The 21,420-nt window shown below is 38.2% G+C and overlaps 1 protein-coding gene across 1 annotated transcript in view; it reads left to right on the plus strand.

The window, feature by feature from the left end:
* RETREG1 (reticulophagy regulator 1) overlaps window positions 1-21,420 on the plus strand; it is a 65,865-nt gene that overhangs the window by 10,851 nt on the left and 33,594 nt on the right. Inside the window, exons 2-3 of the mRNA XM_071555033.1 lie at window positions 4,730-4,836; window positions 6,548-6,578. Coding sequence (XP_071411134.1) covers window positions 4,730-4,836; window positions 6,548-6,578 — 138 coding nt within the window. The remainder of the gene's footprint in view (window positions 1-4,729; window positions 4,837-6,547; window positions 6,579-21,420) is intronic.

A 21,420-nucleotide genomic window follows, 5' to 3' on the forward strand; every position in this document is an offset into this window, starting at 1 on the left:
TTCCAATGTGTTCAATACTTGAGGCTTGGATTTCAGTATTTGTAGATACTGCAGTTTGATATATACAGAAGCTTAGTATGAAAACCATTTATGTATAAAAGCAATTCATATAAAAGTTGTAAATTTAATAAATATAAAAAGCGAGATTTGCAAACTGCTTTGGGATGGTTTTTCACTTAGGAGAGTCAAAGTATCAAATTGCCTCTAAGTAAAATGTGGCCAAATATGTATTCTTCCTTCTTGATTCAGAAGAGGGCAACTAAAATGATTGTGCCAGTGATCAGTAAGGGCACAAGCTCTCTGAGAATATCTTTGCCATGTATTTCAAAATTCTTCCAGCAGTGCATTTCATGATGTATTTAGAGGAAAACTTTCTTCCTTCCTCTTCCCCAGACCTCTTGCTTGAGATAATTTCCAGAATTTGATTGTTCCAGCAGTAAGCATGGAAGAATACCCTACATTCAGCTCCAAGCTGGAAACAGTTATCACCAGCAAACAGTTGTGACCACATTTTTTCCTTACTAACCTGCCTTCACTGTAGATGTTTGTCTGAAATGGTGTTGAGTGGTCCTCTGTAAGAGCAGAAGTAGACATAAGAAAATGGCTGTACTATTTTTTAGGTAGGAAGAGATGAAGGTGATTGAAATGCTGAAGAGAAGGTAGGGTAGTTTGCAGTGTAATTTCATAAGGATTGTGGGGTTTGTTGTTTGTTTTTTAATTTTCACAGTAAGTATCAATATATGTATTTTAAAACCACACTAGAAAGAATCCACCACAGGTGAAGAATTTCCACTTTTAAATGTGGAAGTTGTCAGTGTTTTGACTCTTAACACTGCAGTTTAGAGTCATTTCAGTCCAGGTGCAGTATAACCAGGCCCAGAAACAGAAACTGTTATATCTTAAACGTCTGTGATCTTCCCATAAGGGATTTGCCAACCACTTGCAAGAGACAAGAATAGTCATAGAATGAAGATATTGTTCAGGTTGGTAGGGGCTTCAGGAGGTCTCTATTATGACTTCCAGCTCAAAGTAAGATCAGTATAATTGAGATCAGATTGCTCAGGGTTTTGTCTTGACAGCCTTCAAGGCTGAAACTTCCACAGACTCTGCTTGATTATCCTAACAGTCAATAGTTGATAGCTCTCCTGTTTACTTGCCCAAAAGTGGCTTCTCAGTCATCTGCAGTGGAGTTAAGTATCAGGCTTTGCTCCATCATGCTCACGTTCTTCCTACGTAGAAGAACAACAGGAAGGACAACGGGGGTCAGCTGGTCTGACTTGCTCCAGTGAGGTCCAGTTAGAACAGGTTGCTCAGGTTCTTACATCACTGAGTTTTTGAAAGTCGTGCTCCATAGTGGTCAGCAGCTCTTTTGCTCGACTGCTTTGTATGTGAACCAGAGGACACCCTTCACAGTGAGGTCAGTGTTGCCATCAGTCCCAGGGGAGAGGCTTTTCTTGCAGCCTCCAGGCCAGGTGTCTGTATCCCACCTCTGGAGCTGGGTCTGAGTGAAGGCCACTCCGATGTGGGGAGCGCCTCTTGCAGCCAGTGCTGGGAACTGAGTACTGTGGCACCTCAGGAACATTTTATCTGCAGTCCTGCACTGCCTTCAGCAGAGTTTCCTGCCCCCTTGCCATGGAAGCTGCCCAGTTAACTGCTGAAGTAATTATCTGAAATGTATCATTCAATGCATTGTTTTAAGATTTGCTTTCTTAAAATAAAGAAGAAAGCAACTCACAAAATACTGCAGAATTCCATGGGGGAACAAATCTTGGTCATATCTCTAGTAACAGCTTTTACTTCCACACCACTTGCAGAAGAAATGAAACAATTTGAACTTGAGTCTGTTTTGGTTATTGCTGAAAAAAAGAGAGCATGGTAAGTCAGCATAGCTATTGATTCTTCTACAAAACAGAAGTATTTTTGTGTAGTAAAAGAAATGTCATTCTGGAGCCTTTCAGTTTTGTGAGGTATTTGTGTATGTGTTGGAAATACTTATGAGTAAAGCCTGGGGTTTTTCCTTAAAAAAAGAAAAGGAAAAAAGTAAAATACCCTAAGTCTTAATAATAAGCAAAAGTACTGCTGAACCCTTTTGTTGGTGTGGTTGCTATGCATCATGTTGATAATTCCTGGAAGAATTTGGAATACTGGTAGCATAGTGTTTTTCAGATCCCAGAATGCGGGACTAACCTTTTGATAAGTTATGACAGGCATGTGCCAAACAAGTACAAGGGACCCTTATCAGCTTTTCACCAGAAAGGGCTTCAAGGACCTATGTCTGACAAAGGGCTTGCAAACAGTTTTCCTTGTCTGTATTGCTGTGGCACCCGAGGGCTGGCACGCGCTGTCTGTGAATGAATTCCTAGGAGATCATCTTTCCTGCAAACATCCCAGTCCAGGTGCAGAGTACTGCAGCAGGGGAGAAAGGAGGGTGACAGCTAATAATGAATGGCATGGGAAATCCAGTCAGAGCAATTCAAAGCTCTTCAAATAAGTGAAGAGCTCTTGTTTGATGACTACTCAATCACTCAGACTAGATGACAGGCCTTTTCCTCAAAAGCTGTGGAGCAGAGAGAGTGCAGTACCGAGGGGGTAGAATGGCATGACTCGGAAGCATCTTCCCGAGGGGATGCTACCTTGTTAATCCTTGTTTGCTAATCCTCCTCCGCATTAGTGCAAATGTTTGTAACAGCAGGTGGCAGCTGCGACTGCAGGGAAACCAGCAGTGTGTTTCACTGGGAGCAAAAAGTAGGTCAAACATGTTCTGTGCATTCTTTGAAAGATAGACTGAGCCTTCTCTGTAAGCATCTGATCTTACATGGAAAAGCTGATGAAGTGTGTGTGTACATACACACATGCACACACACATACATAAACTTTGGTATTGATGTGTTTCTTTGAGACCATCAAGGACTGGCCAGTGGTAATTGCTAAATCAGGACATGTTGTGTGATTCAGTAAAACATTCATGCATAAGCACCAAGAAAAACATATAGAATAGGAATGGTATTAAGCCCAAATAATTTAAAGATCTGCATTTGTTGTAAACTGCTACTGCCTAGAAGTTGGATGAAAAATTCTTCACTTGGTGTTTCTATACAACATCTCTTCCCCCAGCCCATTAAGTGAGTAGGCTAAACAAACTCTTCAATGTGCTTGAACTTAATCATTAAACAAAATCAAGGACTTTTCATGCTGATATTATTTCCAAGAAAAATAGTAGGACACATGATGCAGAGCTGTTAGGAGTTTTGATTTAATGGGCTATGATTGGGTGGCTTTGGAAGACCTTACGTTGTAATCATTTTTCTCTATACTTCTCTGTTGGTTGTCTTGAGCTGGCTGAAATTATATAGAGGTGCTGATTTTATACTGGGGTTTTTTGATAGAATAGTTATATAATTCATTTTCTCCACAGATGTAGAAACCCTTTATATTCAGATAAATCTTTAAGAGTGAGCTTATGTGTTTGTATTGGAAATCATATCCTGGTCTGCTCAGGGTGACTATGGGTTTGTGTTAAATGTGAAAATTAGTGGCATGAACTTTTTTTTATGCAACCTTTTTTTTTGAGGATTGCAAGGAATACTGGAACAGTTTTGTAAAACAGCAATGTATCCTGGGCTTGTTAGAAACATTGGGAAGTCAGTTTTCTTTTTAAAAGTGCTGGTGTGCTCAGTCTCTCTTGGCTTCCTCCAGCAGCCATGCTTGCTACTCCTTTTCACCCTCCTCCCTCTCTTCTTGCAGAAAAGTTCTGCAGTAACAACTCATTGGGTGGCCAGCTGCCCTGTCTTCAAATCTGAGAGGTTTCTTGGAAACATCCCAGCTCTGTATGATTTCATTTCTGTTGGTATTCTCATTTGATCCAGTGCCTTGGACAGTGGCTTCTGACTGGGTTTGGCTGTCCTCAGCTTTTTAAGTTAACTGCTTTTACTTTAGGAAAAATACTAATTTGTTCATTATTTGTATTCATATCTCTGATTCAAGGTGTTTGAAACAAGCTGTTAAAATACTTCACCTTTTCATTTATTTAATTGAATTTTAATTATTTTTATGTCACACCCTTTTTTTTGCAAGTTAAGATATTTGCCAGTAAAACAAATAGAAGAGTTAATCTCCAAACACACCTGGGCAGCAAAGTCAGCAGTGCATGAGATTGTAACTCATATGCTCTGTCTAGGTCTGTTTGACTTGACTTGACATGCTCTAAAAGATTATGTAATGAAAAATAAAATTCAGGAAAGCTTGTTATGAAGACAAGTTTGAGTATTATGCCATGACAGAGATTTACCTCATCTTTGTGTTTGAAAGATTGATTTACACAGAAATATTTTTTGTATATAGGACTCTGTAGGAAACATTAGAAAATGTTTAAACTTTTGTGTGCGTTGTGCCAAGACTATTTATGTTAATAAAGGCATAATTAATCTAAAAGTAATGTTTCCTATGCAGTAATTAATATATTTTTTCTATACTTTGTCCTTCAAAGTATCAACGAAAATCTACTACAAATTCAGTGCGTGTTTAATTATTGTATCTTTAAATGAGACTCTGTCATGCTTGGAGCTCTCCATGTTTGCTTCCTGTGGAAAGGTTGTGGAGAGAAATTAAATTAATGTAATCTCAGTCTATTTTTCTCTATTTATTTTCAGAATTAGTAGCAGCTGTCAGGTTTTTTGTGCTTCCAATAAGTTTGAAAGTCTTCAACATCTATTTCTTCTTGACGTTCTAGGTTTGTTGCACTGAGTTCTTGGAGAGTGTATCATCTGACTTCTCTTATAATACTTGGAGTGCTAATTCTTCAGATAATGAAGGATTTGGTGTTCTCAAGAATAAAAGGTAAGGCAGTGTAGAGTTCCATGCTTAAGCACCTGCAATGTGGAGTATGTTATTTCATTATTACTAGAGCCAGGTCAGTATTACAATTATTGTAAAAGTATCAGCTGGTTTTAGAGAGAGAGATGGTAGTTCTGTGATGGTCTATTATCATTTTCAATAAAGTTTTGCTGTATTTTATAGGAAGAGCATTAGATTTGTTTTAGCATTTTAATCAGTATAATTGGTATCACTTAACAATCATTCTTGTTTCTTAACTGCTAGATCTGAAAATGGATTCTTTTCTAAAATGCAAAATTTTCCTAAACATTCATGCTCCTTCTGGCATTACTCTAATTATATCATTGTTGGAAAGTTTGGGAGAACCAATATAAAATTGTCAAATTTGTACATATGTAGAGCAATTGCCTATTTTAGCACAGTTGAAATAAGTGAGCAGTATTTTTTTCCAGTTTCCAGTATGTGTAAAGTCTTACGTGAATATAACCAATTTTGAAAGGGATTTTGAGTTTGTTGTCTGGGCTGGTGTTTGTTTTTGTTGGTTTTTTTAATTCTTGTCCTATATTTCATTACCATCTTGAAAATTCTTTGACAAAATGCTTGTTGTTTGTCTGTAATTCCCATCGTTAGGAAGATTTTTTGCAAGTGTCTTGTTTTGCCTTTTGTTCGATGTTGAATCCCATGCAAAGTGTTTGAAAAACCATTGGAACATAGTACAAAACCAGGCAATAGGTGTCAGAGAAACAGGGTGTTCCTCTTTGATGTACTAACACATCCTTTCTGACTTCCCAAGCCTCCTGTTTCCTGCTAAGTTACAGCACTTACTTGCAACCTTTTCTGAAGCATGATTGGTTGCCATTGCCTTTTCTGAGAGTCTTGGTTACCATTCTGTTTCCTGCTTGAGCACTGCAAGTTCAGAGGCCAAACAGTAAAGCTTAGCAGGAGCTGTTGTATGAATCACCACAAATGTTGAATACCTCACTAGCTGGAAGGTGATGATTTAGGTCAATTCACTCTTACCTGTAATTTATATTTCTGTATTGACCCAATTCAAGATGCACCACTCTCATTTCTGTGTGATTATTTAACCCCTCTTTATGGAGATGAGGCTAGGAAGAGCTGTATTTTTGAGATTACAGAGTGATATTTACTGCAGTAATAATCTTTAGTAATAATCTTTATTTTACTCTTGTCTTTGATGCCACTGTACACAGAGTTAAAGAACAATCGGGTTCTTGAAGTAGTGCTGTGGAAGTCTTGTGGTAGTGACTGGAAATCAGTGAAGTGCCACTTCAAAAAGCAGAAGAAAGTTGTTCTCAGTGTAACACTTTTGTGTAACTGCTTCACACTTCAGCTAACCACTAGATGGCAAGACTAGAACAGATTCATAGGAGAGGCAGAAAGTGGTTGTCAGTGTGTGGATATAAAGCGTAAGTTACATTGATTTTCTTCTTCCTGACTTCCTTCCATGTGGGAATGTAGCCAAAGAACAGGCTGATTTTTCCAGTTACAATTTTAATTGGTATTGTTAGTTTACAGAAAGTAATTGATAGAACTGTTACTGTAAGTTAAGGTTCCCTTCTTGTTTGACTGATACAAAGACTTTCTTAGTAATCTTGTCTCAATTTTAAACATTTCTTATGAATAAAGAAAAAAATTAATATTTTTTCTCATTTAGTGCATGGTGTTTCATCTTATGTTCCTACAATTGCAGGTGCACAGCTGTGGAGGACCATTGCTGGCAAGTAGGTATATTATTTTTAATGTATTAGTTATTCACTATCTTATTTTTTACAGTTAGCCTGGAATAAAACAAACCAAAAAAAGCCGTTTTTCCTCAAAATTACAACTGAATTATTTTATCTTAGCATATTTTCTAAGTTTATTACTGCTTGTTTATAATTTTTAATATCTTCATTGTTTTTCCTGATTTGAGTCATATTAAAGTATAGAGTAATATATCAGAACACTTCTAGAGATGGTTTTCCTTACAGTGGCATTATCATGCTTTGCATTTTCTAGGAATTGGTGTTTCCTTTCAAATAGGGAAAAATACTGTGTTAGTCAAGGAGATAACTTTTAGAAGTTCATTATACTGGTGCTGTCTGGAAGTACATCAGCTTGCTGGGCTTTCCCTTTAAATCAACAAAAGTCTTTGATCATTGTAATTTCAAATAAATATTAGTTGATATCCATAGAAATAAAAATCAATAATTCTGGAGTCTGAACTTGACATTGACCTGTCTCAGCAAATGTTTCTGTCACGTTATTAGAGTATACAATTTGTTTAATTTGTTGGCAGTATAATCAGTGTGTCTACATGATTTACAGACGATCTGTTTGCAGAGCAAATGTCTGTATGTTTAAGGTATTATTCTTCTAAACAGACCACCAGGAACTATTCTATATGTGATGTCATCTGAAAGCATATCCATTAGTACACTGTTGCATTACACCCAGACACTGGAGACACAGTAATGCACAGCTGAAAAAGGGCAGGTGCAGGGTTTGTTCTCTGCCCAGGGACAGATACCAGTGGCATGGCAGTTACAGAAAGCAGTTCAGAGGTGCAGCTTTGTACATCTGAACTTCTGGAGGTATGAAATATTGTCAGACTTTCTTATAAACATGAAGTGGAGCTGTATGGAATTGATGACAGGTTAGCTCATGAACTGAGCAATGTAAAATGCTTCTTTTACCAAAGCTAGTGCTACTTCATGTATCTGTGTAGAGTGGCAGTTCTTCAAAAATTTTACTTGAGAAGTCAATGCTGTGGCACTGTAGATTGGTGTGATCTGTGTTTCATTTCCTCCTCCTGTTCTTTGTGAGAGAATTTTACATAAAATTTACTATCTTTTGTCATTTTGACATCTGACTTTGCCTGCCTGTTTACATCAAGTAGAGGAAGGCAAAGAAAATAAAATTTGCTTGTGGAATGGAAGGAAACACGTTTTTGACTGCTTTATGTTTCCATGAAAAATAATTCTGCAGTCTGAGACAATTTTTTCTCTTACTTCCCAGGTCAAACCAGAATAGTTGTTTTCATGAAAAGACTATAACTAGTACTTCAAATATCTTGGATTCAATTTTTCAGGTGTCCAGAATCTTGGACTTGATTTGCTGTTCTGTGGGAAGACAATGCAGAGAGGGTAAAAAGACTTTGGTGAGCTCACCATAGCTTATGCCATTAGGTAATATAATACAAGTGCTGTATATCTCTGTGTAAAGTAGTTTGCAATGGGGAGAACACAAGGTCAATCCATAAATCCATCTAGAGCAGTATCTGTTCTCTGAGGGCATCCAGCCAGGAGAAACATGACCTTGGGTAGTGTATAAAAGCAGGACAGGGTTGCAGGTACTCCTCCGATATACTCTCACAGCAGCTCTCAGTTGAATGGTCCTCCCCACCCCAGGATGTTCTAGGGGGACCTCCAATGAATTTGTCTCACTGCTTTTGTTTTTAAAGTTTCTGTTATTTACAACATCCTGTAGCACAGATATCCACAGCTGAGCCACGTCCTTTGCAAACAGTCTTCTACTTGTTTACTGCTTATGTAGATTTCTTAGGCTCTTCCTACATTTTTTCATTTTGGAAGAAGTACTGAGCAATTCTCTATTAATATTCTTCATCAGGCTGTGACTTTATGAACTTCTGCCCTGTCCTGTTCAGTTCATGACTATGTAATTGTTCCTAAAATAGAAGTTCTCTGCAGTTTTTATGTCTTCATTGGGCTTTTCTGCACTTCTCTTGCATATATGTTAACCTTTTTGTTGGGAGGACAGAACTATAAATAACATTCAGGAAGACCCTTGGATTATACATTAGCACAAGAATGCCTTTTCTTCTTTTCATGATAAATCCCAATGCATGATTGACTTTTTTCGCCTCTACTGAGCTATGAATTGATGTTTTCATGGATGTATAATAATGTCAAGATTATGTGCCTGAGTAGTAAAGATCAGCTTAAAGGCTGTGTGACTTTAAGATGGTTTTTTAAACTCTGTGAATCTCTTCATGTTTCATCTGCCTTTTTGCAAGCAAATCACATGATACCTGATTAAAGTTATGCAGTCCCTTGCAACTGGTCTCTGTGTTTACCAGAATAATTCCTCTCATATCCCACTACTTCTCAGACTCCATAAGAGCAATTGATAAGAGAGCTTGTTGAAAGCCTTCTCGGAAATCGAGAGGAGTTTTTGTGGAAATCAATGTTCACCTACAATCAGGGTGACTCTTTGCAAGGCCAGAAGGTTTGTGATGTGGTATACAGTATGCAGGCAGTGTGCCAGGCATGCATGTTCTTTATTAGCTTTCCTGACAATTTGCACAGAGTAGAAATGAGTCTTTAATGGTTTGCAGTTCTCTGGCTCTTGCACACCTTCTCTAAAAACAGATGTTGCTTTAGACATTTTACAGTCCTCTGGTGTTAAGGCAACTTTAAGAGAGGTTGTTTAACATAAATAAAATTTCAACTGTTGCACCCTAAGCTTTCATTTATAACTTTTATAAGTTCACATAAAGACTTTGCGTTTGTTTATACTGTGGGTGGGTGTTTGGATTTTTCTTTCTTTTTTTCTTTCTGAATGCTAACATAGATGTGCCTGTTGATTGTGTTGACATTGGAAGAACTGCTGTAAGATGTTGAGGCTGGGTGCATGGTTGCTTTTCATTTTTCCCAAGACTAGATATGATAAGCTGTCTTCAGGTAATCATATATAAGCAAGATGTGACAAATACCTCCTCATACTCTCTGTTTACAAAAAACACTACCTGCTCTAACATAACATACTGAGAAGAAATTTAGTAGCTCTGTGGTATGGGTTTAGGAGGGGCAGGTCCTGCCTTGCCTGCCTGATTTCCTTTTATGTTCAGGTGACCTGCCTGTGGATGAGGGGAAGGCTGTAGATTGGTCTATCTGGATTTCAGCAAAGACTTTGACACTGTCTCCCATAACATGCTCCGGGAAAAGCTGGTAGCCCCTGTCTTGGAGAGGGGCAAGGGTCACTCTGCTGGGTCAGGAGCTGGCTGGAGGGTCGGGCCCAGAGAGTGCTGGTGAGCGGAGCTGCATCCAGCTGGCGGCCAGTCACCAGTGGTGTTCCCCAGGGGTCTGTATTGGGTCCAGTCCTGTTTAACATCTTTAGTGATGATTTAGATGAGGGGATTGAGTCCATCAGCAGCAAATGTGCAGATTCCCCCCCCCCCCAAGTTGGGGGGAAGTCCTGATTTGCTGGAAGGCAGGCGGGCTCTGCAGAGGGACCTGGACAGGCTGGAGAGATGGGCTGATTCCAACAGGATGAGATTTAACAAGGCCATGTGCTGGGTCCTGCACTTTGGCCACAACAACCCCCTGCAGCGCTCCAGGCTGGGCACAGAGTGGCTGGAGAGCAGCCAGGCAGAGGGACCTGGGGGTACTAATGGACAGGAAGCTGAGGGACCTGCGGTTGTTCAGCCTGGAAAAGAGGAGGCTCAGGGGAGACTTTATTGCTCTCTACAACTCCCTGAAAGGAGGTTGTAGCCAGGCAGGAGTCTGTCTCTTCTCCCATTTGACCAGCAGTAGGACAAGAGGGCACAGTCTTAAGCTGTGCCAGGGGAGATTTAAGTTAGATATTAGGAAGAAATAAGAGAGAGTAATCAGGCATTGGAATAGGCTGCCCAGGGAGGTGGTTGATTCCTTGTCCCTGGAGGTTTTTCAGGCAAGACTGGATGTGGCACTTAGTGCCATAGTCTAGTAAGCACAGTGGTTGGATCAAAGGTTGGATTTGATGATCTCGGAGGTCTTTTCCAACCTGGTTAATTCCATGATTCTGTTCTCTGATTCTGTGATACTTTGAATGAGAAGCAGTGCCTATTCTAATAAAATAAGCGTGTTCATGATTTTTCTTGAGCATCATGGCCTCAGGCACAAAACATGTGCATCCATAGAATTTAACTGTCTTACAGTCCATGTGGAATGGCTCTGTGCAGGCAGGAAAGGATTCCTGGTCTGTGTCAACTTTGAAACTGCCTTAGCTTGTTTTGGAAGATGCCTAGTTGGCATGTGCCAAAACTGTGCTAAGAGCTGTTTTAATGATGGATTCTGGTGCCTCACAGCATTGCTGCACCGTTTGAGTTTTTTAAATAGATATAGTCAGAAAGTAACAAATGATCTGAACCAACCAGTTTCCAGCCTTGCCTTTGTTTTAGGTTATCTGGTTTTGAAAATTAGTATCAGTTAGTCACTACTGCACCATGATGCTTCATAAATGGTGGCACAGCTATCTGATGCATTTAATAGTGAAATTGTATCCTTTGTGCTGTTATTTTTGGAAGTAAGACCTGTTGATAGTTGGAAAATGAATGACTGATTATCACTGTTCTGAAACTTGTGTTTTTTGAACATTCATGTGCATTCTGCTGCACATACACTCCACGTACCAGAGATCAAAGTACTTCAATGAAGATGCTGTTGATTTGTGGCACTTGTTTTTGGTCCTCCTTGATCTTTGTTGAGCAGTGCTGACTAGTTAAAGCAAGTGTAGCCTCACTTCCATTTCAGTGCCAGAATTCAAATGCAGAATGCTGGCTGTCTACTGGGTAAAATGTGTCTGTGTAAGACCTGTGCTTGTATTTCTAATGGAGTCATTTAGTACTATTTTAAGTTTTAAATTTTAAAACTGAAGCAAGGTAAGATCTCATCCTGAACCTTCCTCAGCGAAGCAGGCTCCTGTAGCACTCTTTATTTTTCCCGTGAATCTGCTCTTGTTTCTGAGGAACTCATGTACTGATACCTTGTCTTTTAAAAAAATGCTAAAGGAACACTGGGAAAGATTACTTGTTAAATTACTCTTTTTCATTTTAAAACTGTTTTATTTCTTCCTATCTTAGTACGATTTATTTGAAATCTGATTCTTCTCTAGTCAGTAGATGTATTAGAATATGCACAAGACTTCTGGCACACCTTCATTTCTTGAGTGGTCATACTTAAGAAGGGCAAATTAACATTAATTCAAAATTATCCTTTTACAGCAAACCTAAACAAATCAGTGGCCCCTTGAGAAGAGAGTAAGTAACAGTCCTTTAAAATGACCATCAAAAAAGTGACTGAAGAGAGTAAGACAGAAGGAAAGGAGTTGATGCTCTGCATAGCTGGTTTTCAGTCTATTGCTATGTTTTATCATTTCCTTAAATTAAAGCCACTGACTTCTAGGAAGAGCCTTGCCTGGCCAGTCATGGTGTTAAGCTCCCTGCTGCTCTAATGGCTGCATCAGCTGCACAGACTACAGTAGGTGTGTAATACTTAGTACATTATTGTACATTGAATGTTTTGGATATCATTCTTCAGGCCATGAAAATAAGTCCTGAAATGGTTCTCCTGGCCTTGTAGTTGGTGTGTATGTATGACTGAATAACATCTCTCAAATAATTGTGCTTTAAAATACGATTCTCCCAAATCTTTTTAATGTCAAAGAAGTGCTTGCAGTCCTTCAGAAAGTGGATGCCTATTTGTGGAAAGCAAGTGGAAGTTGAGGGGGTTTTGCAGTTTAAACCTATATTATTTTTACAGTAGTCACTGCTCTGTTCACATACCAAATTGTAGTGTAATTCTTCTCCATTTTATATAATGCATTGTCACAACTCAGATAGCTAGCAGTGTGCATGGTGGGTTCTTTCCAAATCACAAAGGTACTTCATACATAAATGATCAAACCTTCTGCACATTGCAGAAAGAATTGTCTACATTGCAAAAACTTCTTGATGCTTCAAGTTTATTTTATTTTTTTAATATTGCGTGGCTTCAATCCTGCTTTCTGGTTAGTTATTTCCAAACTGTTAGGTCACTTCTCAAGTAGTGTGTTCTCCAGGGTTTGTGGTTTTATATTGATAAATGATAAATGGTAAAGTTTTGTGTCTTCCTTTTCTTACAGGAACAAAAAATAATAGTACTCAGTGGAAGTGCTGTAACTTTGGCAAAAGTATCACACCTAATCTCAAGACAGTTTAATACTTTTTCCTATACACTTACAGGAAAAGCTTGGTGGTTAATTGGCTCTTTTTCTTTAAGAGGAGGGGAAATGAAAGAGATGGCACAGCCTTTGTAGGTGTCATATATCTCACTGGTATAAATAGTTGGTTTGTTACACTTGTTATTTTTCTTAAATTTGTCAGAAATAATATGTAGGACATAGAACCAATTTCTTCTCACATTTGCAAACTTTTGAAGTAAAGCCTGATATCTGTGGTTCTCTACTAACTTGGTTATAGCATGACTGCCTTAGCCATCACAAGCATTTTCTGTCTTCCTTGTCCCCCAAAACCCAACTCACCTCTTTCAGTAGGAAGGATGCACAGAAGAGATGAGAAGTAAATGTTGGAATGGTCCGGCCTCCTTACAATCATCAAATGAATATTGCAAACCTCTTTCTGTAAGCCTTGTCTGCCTTCTGTCCCTGTTAGTTAAATATGAAGGTTAAATCCCATCTCAGCTGCAAGAAAAAAGTAAGGGCAGAAAGAAAGGACCAGCAGAATCATCCTGTGGCACTGCTTTAACTGGTTCTATACAAGGATATATCCCATCAACCCAGTCATGTTTTCAGAAACTGTCATCATTCATGTTTGATTGTCTGTATTTCTACAAGAATGATGCTCAAACTGAGGTCTTGTGAGTATCATGTAAAAGATTATTTGTGTTGTATATGATAAGTATCTTGTAAATGCATCCCAGGTGCAGATTTATTTGTTTTCTGAGGCTTGTGGATGACTCAAGTAGTTTATGTTCTGTTGGAAACACTCTCCATTTTCACTGCACTGTGTGTTTAATAAGTTGTTTCCCGTTCTGCATTCACGCACTGGGCTTGTCAAATACAGTATGTCCCTGGTGAATTGGGTAGTAGATTGTTTTGTGCCATTTTCCAGTCTGAGCTCTGCTTAGAACCCTTAGATTCTGTCCATTACAGTTTCTGCCACTCCTCCCAGGATATTGCCACTGACTCATCAGAAGGATTAGTGAATGAAAATGCTGCAGGACATATCAATCATATAACAGGACACTCATAATACCTTGCCCTTTGGTATAGCTTTTCAATTAAATGTGAAATTAAATTACAGGGATTGCTTATATATTGTAATTTTGCAGTCTGTGATTGAGTCATGCAGCAAAATTCCAAAAGCATTGCAACAGTTGAGATGGATGCTTCCATTTTTCCTTCAGGAGAGGCTGCCTACCTTTCTAAAAGAAATAGGCCTTCCTTTTTACTTTTGTGGATAATGAATAATCCTCCTGGACTGGTTTAACAGCTTCTCAGCCATGTTACTAATTTTCTCAGTACCTCTCCAAGTGAGAGCAGTTGACCTGAAATTGCTTAGACAGTACTATTTTTTCTGGTTTTAACTTTATACATCGTAATTCCTACAGAAATGTATTACTCTCTTAATTTGTCCCACAATCCTGTCCTTTCCTCTAACCCATTGGTTAGTGGTAATCAAAATTATCCAGAATTAATTTAAACTTATTTTATTTAGGGATCTCTGAAGCAATTCCATATTGTATATTTTGGGTTTACAGTACTGAGTTACTGGGCAGTCATTTAGAAGGTCACTGGTGTGTACCTCTCAGATTTTTTTTCTTCTGTTTTTCTGATAACAGAAGTGTTCTTAAAGAAATATTTAATTAAAATTTCAAGTTGCAGCAGAACAGCTCGCATTGTCTGATTTTAGCAATTGTTATTTGGTCTTGCTGGTCTCTCATAATAATTTCAGTATTCATTTCTATGCATAATGTTTGAAAGTTCGTGCGTGTGTGTGTTGTGTTTGCATCTTCTCAGGGATAAACGGATATTATTCCTTTATTTAAAGTCAGATGCAGTAATTTCATGAAACAAGGTGATTTCATGTGAAGGCTTCAAAAAATCCTTACACTTAGAATTAGGATTTGACACAAGGGTATCTTAAAATCCCTTTGCATCCGAAATGACTCCATGATTTCACCAGTTTGCCTCCATATTGGAAAAAAGATCACCTGGGCACTGTGAGACATACATTTTTACTATACTTAAATAAACTAGGTTTGAAATACTTTTTTTTAAATAACTTGTTCAAGTGAAGTCACTGCATCCATGATTAAATGTGTGAAATAAATACCTAATATAAGTACAGTCTTTGCAAACTGGGGGGTGTGTGGCATCCTGTGCAAAAGTGACTCAGTAATTAATTTCCTTTGTTACTCATTGGTAGAAATTAACTGCTACACTCAGACTGAAAATGCTGGGTCTGATGATGGGAGGATGGACATACAGCCTTTGTTCATTATTTTATGTTTAAACATAAGGCATTTTTCTTCAGCACTTTTCAACATATAAAGCCAGCTCTTTTCTGTGTTTGGTATTTTGAAGTGTGGTGCTGCAGTCATGGTTCAGTTACTCGTAATGTTTTGTTTCTAGATCCACTGTGGCAAAAATGCAGTTCAGTTAAAGGTGTCTGTGAGTGCAGGCAGGTGGATTTGTCCCTTGGGAACAACACAGGAACTAATTCTGAGCTGACCCAGTTCTGATAGCTCTGTGTCATGCTCACTGGCATGTCACATACTGACCATATTGACATCACTGGGGAAAAATACAACTCCCCACTGCTGCCTGCCATCATCTGAGCTGTCTCACCTATTGTTTTTATCACTATGTTTATTGTTTGATAAAATGTTTCCTTTGGTCACAGTACTAACATTCAGTACCAGCTACGTAGAATTGCAGGTATTTTGGGTTTTTTAGTTCAGCTTCTTTCCAACGCCAGGAGAGTAAAACAACTTCTAGAAGCTGGTGGAGTTGGAAGGAAAGTGATAAAGCAAATACAGAAAATTCCATGGAGGAGGTGAGTGGAGAAATGAACCAGGTTCACAATCAGAAAATTGCCAGAATTGTTAGTGTTACTCTGGAGCTCTCCCATGCCACCTGTCCCTTGCTCAGCTTTGCACTATCTCAATAGGCAGGGCTTGGATCAACATTTCCATCTTAGATAAGAGCAAATATGGCAGGTGCTGCATTTGAATTTGCTGATTTGTACAGTGTGGTTGCATGCTGTTTGCCAAGTTTTCCCAGCTTTCAGAAAGGGGGATGAAGGTGTCCTTTGCTTCTTAATGCTTTCATATTTCTTACTGTTACAGCAATATTGACACCAGTATTTTTCACCAACTGACATAAAGCTTTAAAAGTCTTAAATTACAGGGAAAACAAACCACACTCTCTTTTGTGTTGAGATGTGGGCTACATGTTGGTCATACAATGAAACCTACAGCTTCTCTTAAAGTACTCACCTATCCCATCTTCATGGATTGATTTCTGGAGTCTGTGAGCATCTCTGTAGAGAAAACCTATCTGAAAAACTGCAGAGGATTTTTGCTGGTACCATCCATCTCAGATTACTTTTCCTGTCTGTCTTAGGGACCTCTCTTGAATCAAACAATTAATCTTTGCTTGTTGTGGGGTGCAACACCCCCACAGAGAGTATCAGATGAATTAAAAGGGGCAATATTTGGTTACCTCCTGAATCTAATAAAATGTTGTTTTCTGCCTTTTTTTGAGCAGATCAGCTTTCTCCTGCTGCCCATAGTGTCTGTTATTCTTTCCCTATTTACTTTTCAGAGTTGCTTGGTAATTGTCAGACACTGGCAGGCACACTTACATATGGCTGTCAATTCTGAACATTGCTTCACTTTCAAGCATAAAGCCCTTTCTTTGTTTATTTTTTTGACTTGTTGCTATTTGCACATTGTTTATTATAAATAGCATGCTTCACAGGCAGGGTGTAGAAAGGTACACTCTTAATTTGGCTGCCAGCCTAAATACCATTACAAGTAAACCTGTCTAGAGATGTGATTGAAAGGCATTTTGTCAGCAAGAAAGTGAAACTTGGAATCAAGTGTATGTGGTAAAGTGACAAAAACCCCTCATATCTTAAACAAATACCTTTCTAGTTAAAGGATCCGAGAGGATTGGTCATAGTCTTGTAAAACATCAGGTAAAAAGGAATGCCATTTACATCAACTCATGTGTTGAACTTACTAGGTTCAAGTTATGAACTGCCTCTTGAAAGGCAGCAACAGCCTTCCCACCTGGCTCAGGGAGGGAAAGGAGGTGACTTGGATGCAGTCACATCTTTCTGAATGGAGCAACTGGTCACTGCCTGCCTCTGTCAGCTCTCACCCTGAATATTTATCCCTAATCCATGAAGACTTCTGAACAAATACTCAGTGTGTTGGAATTTTCTAATTTATGGTGGGAAGCCATATGTCTTGCACTCTGTAGTTGTGACTCTGCAGAATTAGCTGCATATCAGTCCAGCAGAACTGACATTAGGTTACTGGTTGAAGTGCAAACTTTAATTCCCTGTTTTCCAGTGGAGATACTGTATTCCAAGGCTTTTCAGACAGTGCTAACTGGAAAAAGTCAGTTCTTCTACAGCACATCTCGAGTTTTTTTCTCCTAGGGAAATCTCAGAATTATCAAGGCTGTCTTCTAGTTTAAGGACTTCAAAATACTTAGGCAGACTTAGTAAAATGTCTAGACAGACTTTAGCTGCATATTGTAATTTTGAATTGGTTGGAAAGCAATAGTACTTTTTTTAGAGGACCAAGGTACCCAGCCCTGTTAAAGAGAACAGAAGCCTGACATACAGTTGAAACCTCTTTTCTCTAACTCTTTATAGGGTTGTACCTTACAATAAGTGTACTGTCCAGTCCAGGAGCAGCCTGTCTGGTTGCCTCAGAGCTGTTGGAAATGTTTCCCTGCCTCACAGATTTGCTCAGCTTGCAAATGTAATGTTCATATTTTTCACCTTTTATATCTCTTAAAATGTTCATTATTATAGATTAGGTGGGTTATATTATTATTGATGTCTAAATTAGCAGAATGTCATTGTAATCTGTGCTAGACAGATCATGAGTAGAGGAAGATTGCCTTTCTTATCAGAGTGAAACCTTGAATGGAATGACAGACCTCAGATGGCTCATGGGGAGAGAAGTTCACAAAGCCGACCTTTCCAAAGGGTAGAGAGTAAATTCAAGTGAAAAGATTAATGCTAAAATGGTCGTGTCCTGTTCGCTGTGTTTGTTTGTTCCATTGCACGTGTAATGTTTTTGCCATGGGTATTTTTATTCTATTCTTACCACTTTCCATTTTAACAGTCGAACAACTGTGAGAGATAACTTACAATCCTGAAGTCATTTGACTTGTCATCTTAAAGGGTATTTATAAACTATAGCATTCAGGGAGCCCCCAGTGTTACTTTAAATAGAGAGACTGCTTTTAGGATTAAGAAGGAAACCAACTAATGATGGTTGATTAAAAACACCATAAAAATGGGTAGAAAGTCTAACCATATTCTGTATTGTTATATTATTGCTAAAGACTGCATGAAAAACAATTGGTCTGGCTTATGCTAAACATGGGAAAAAGAAGTTTCTCTCCTGCAAGGACACGGAGCTTTAATCCTCTTTTCATATTGGTCTATTAACTGTTCCCTGTGGGCAGAAATGCTGCTTCTGTTGTTTGATTGTATTGGGAAGAGTAGGGCTTGTTACACACACACACAGACACACAAAAAAAAGTGTGAGTCACCTTAACAGCCTTTTGTGTTAACTTCTGTCAGGTTTACAAATTCTGAATAATTTATAAAGGGTAATGGAAATCTGAGGGTAATGAGAAGGAGAAGAAACCAAACCATTTTGGTTAGTTTGAGAACTTGATAAAGGAAGCACGAAATACTTGTGATTAATGAAACAAGGTATTTAGAAACAGACTAGTTACAGACATGGAAGGAAAAGGACATCATTGCTTGCAATCTTTAAAATGGTGATAGATCAGAATAAGTAGATTTGAGTTTGCTAAATACAAGCAATACAAGCATTAGATTACAAAACACATGATGGAAATTATTTACAGGAGGCATAAGAACCTATAGTCATATTCTTTTTTTTTGTCTTTTTTTTTAATGTTGCAGACGTCTGGGTGGTTGTAACACGTGAGGGTGTGCTTCCCAGCACAGCATCTGATTAGTCACTAATTTAGTAAGGAATGTCCTGGCACGGTTCAGTTGAAGCATGTGAGCCTGTCAGCAGAATAACATATTATATTCTTTTAGGTGTTTCAACATACAGTTGAGTAAAACAGCTCAGCTGTTTTGGAACAAACATTGTGGTATTCCTTCCTTGAGTCTCCTTTTTTCCTCTTCTTTCTCACTGACAGAAGAGATGTTGCATGCTTACTTTCTAAGATATATTTCATGCCTTAATTATTTTTAATTAATATTTCAAATATTTTAGAGTCTAAATAATACTGAAGATTAGTTCTGTAAAGCTGTAAGTCTTCTCTTTTTACGCTGAGGAAAACAGAAGGTGACACGTGCTCATGTTCTGCAGGTTTCCACACTCCTTGAATACAGATGATCAGACATGTTTGCTGTAGCACAAAACCATGAAAGTGCTCTCAAAGTCACCTGCATTTTTATGACCACAGTGCCTTATGACCCACACTTCCTTTCTCTGGCTTAGATTTGATATAAAGAGAATGATAATCTTTCAGAAGTTCAGCCTTTTTTCTGAGTGCTTGCATTGGTAGGACAATTAATAGATCCCTTATGTAGTTGTGGCCACTGAGGTTACTGTAGGTCAGTTCATAGTGGGAAGTGGTGATTAAGAAAATTTCACAGTGAATATAAAAATATCCACTATTTGTGCTGGAACTATTCTGACAAATGTACTCATAAGTGACCTGAAAAGGCAGTGAATTTTCAATAAAATGAAGACAAAGACCAACTCTGAAGACTTGCAGAAGATCCTTACACTGTTCTTTCACAGTAAAACAGCATCTGAAATTCAGTGCAGGTACCTGTAAAGTTATGCAGCAATAACAGTACTAGATTCACATACAAAATAGTAGTGTGTGAAGGTGACTCTAACCACTCATGAATAGGATGTGCTATCAGAAAATCAGGGTGGATCAACAGACTGAATCTACTGTTATGTGTCAGTGATAAAGAAGTGCAGGGGGAAAGTATTCACAGCCACATGACACTCTTGTAAATCTGTTGCATGTCCAAATCCTGAATACTCTCTGTGGTTCTGATCAGCTACCTCTCAGAAGAAGATATGGGAGAAGAAAAGTCCAGAGGAAAGCAACAATATAGATCAAATAAGTGGAACTACTTCCCTATAAAGAACAAGTAAATGAGGTGGTTTTGTTCAAAAGATGAAAGTAATAATTAGGAGGAAATACGTTGGAGGTCTCCAAGATACAATAAGGAGCATGCCTTCTCTCTCCTAGTACTGGAATGAGGAGGCATCAAAATAGCAGGCAGCAAGCTGAGGAAAAATAAAAATATGTAATCAAGCCTTGGAAATCCTTCATACATAATAGTTGTGAATGTTAGAACTGTTTGTGGATTAAAAGTATAAATTGCAGGACAGTTTTTAAAGAAAATTGATTGAAGACTATTATATGAAAATCAGTACCTGTGGCTTTGAAAGTCCCTGAGTTGCACATTGTTGGAAGCTCTATTGTATTTTATGGAAGTATCACTGTGTATTTTCCTTTATTCCTATTCTGTTCCTTAGGTATCCCCAGGTATTAAATTTTGGTAACCAGCAGTGCACAACACTAGATGGACCTTTGGCTGACCCAGTGTGGCTGTTCTTGTAAAAAGTGTTACAAAAATTGATTTTATTCAGTTAAGTGATGAAGTAAAACTAAAAAAAAAGCATCTATTTATTCCTGCATTTGTATGAATTGTGTATCAGGGTTTAAGCCTGAGAAACTCCAGAAGGGCATGTGAGATAGTTATTGCCCAATTTTAGACTGAGTGTCTGTTCCTACCAACACATTCCACAGAAGTTGCAGGGACAGTGTGTACCACAAGATCTTGCTTTTTTTTCATTTAGGCATGGGATCAGAGTAATAAAATCAATCAGAGCAGTAATGGCTGAGGTTTACATCTGTGATCTTTAAAACAATACTCTTCTGAACATTTTTAATAGCTTTTGCTGAATACACGTGTAGCTTTGCATAGAACACAAACTGAGATGTGTCTGAGCAATAACTGTACAAAACTGTTCCCCTTATGAGTTCACCATAAACAAACCATTTCCCAAGGATGTGTACCTGGACAACTTCTTGTTAGCTGGACTTGGTATTTTTATTAAAGTCTCAAAACATGAAAATTCAGCTGAAATCTCAATATGATGATAAATAGAAAAAGAAGTTTCTGAAAAGGACACTAAGCAGAATTTTTTGTTAAAGTTTCAAACACTTTGCTCAAAATCCTTCTAGGTGTATGTTGGAAAATATTTCTTCAATCAGTAATAAAACTCAAAACATGCTGAAGAGGCACATTTTTTATAAAGAATAATTTTAGCAGATGGAAATTAATCTTCTGGGGCTCTCTTTGTCAGTCACTGAAATGAGGCAAAGAGAAATGCAGGTTACTTGCAACGCAATTGTTGAAAAATTATATATTTAAAGTGCTCTGAATGTTTCCCAAAGAAATTATTTTGGGGGTTGTGGATTTTGTTGTTGTTTTTGTTTGGAGGGGTTTTTTTGTGGTTGGTTTGAGGGTATTTTTATAAA

Source organism: Pithys albifrons, chromosome 4 (assembly GCF_047495875.1).
Source record: "Pithys albifrons albifrons isolate INPA30051 chromosome 4, PitAlb_v1, whole genome shotgun sequence".
NCBI lineage: Eukaryota > Metazoa > Chordata > Aves > Passeriformes > Thamnophilidae > Pithys > Pithys albifrons.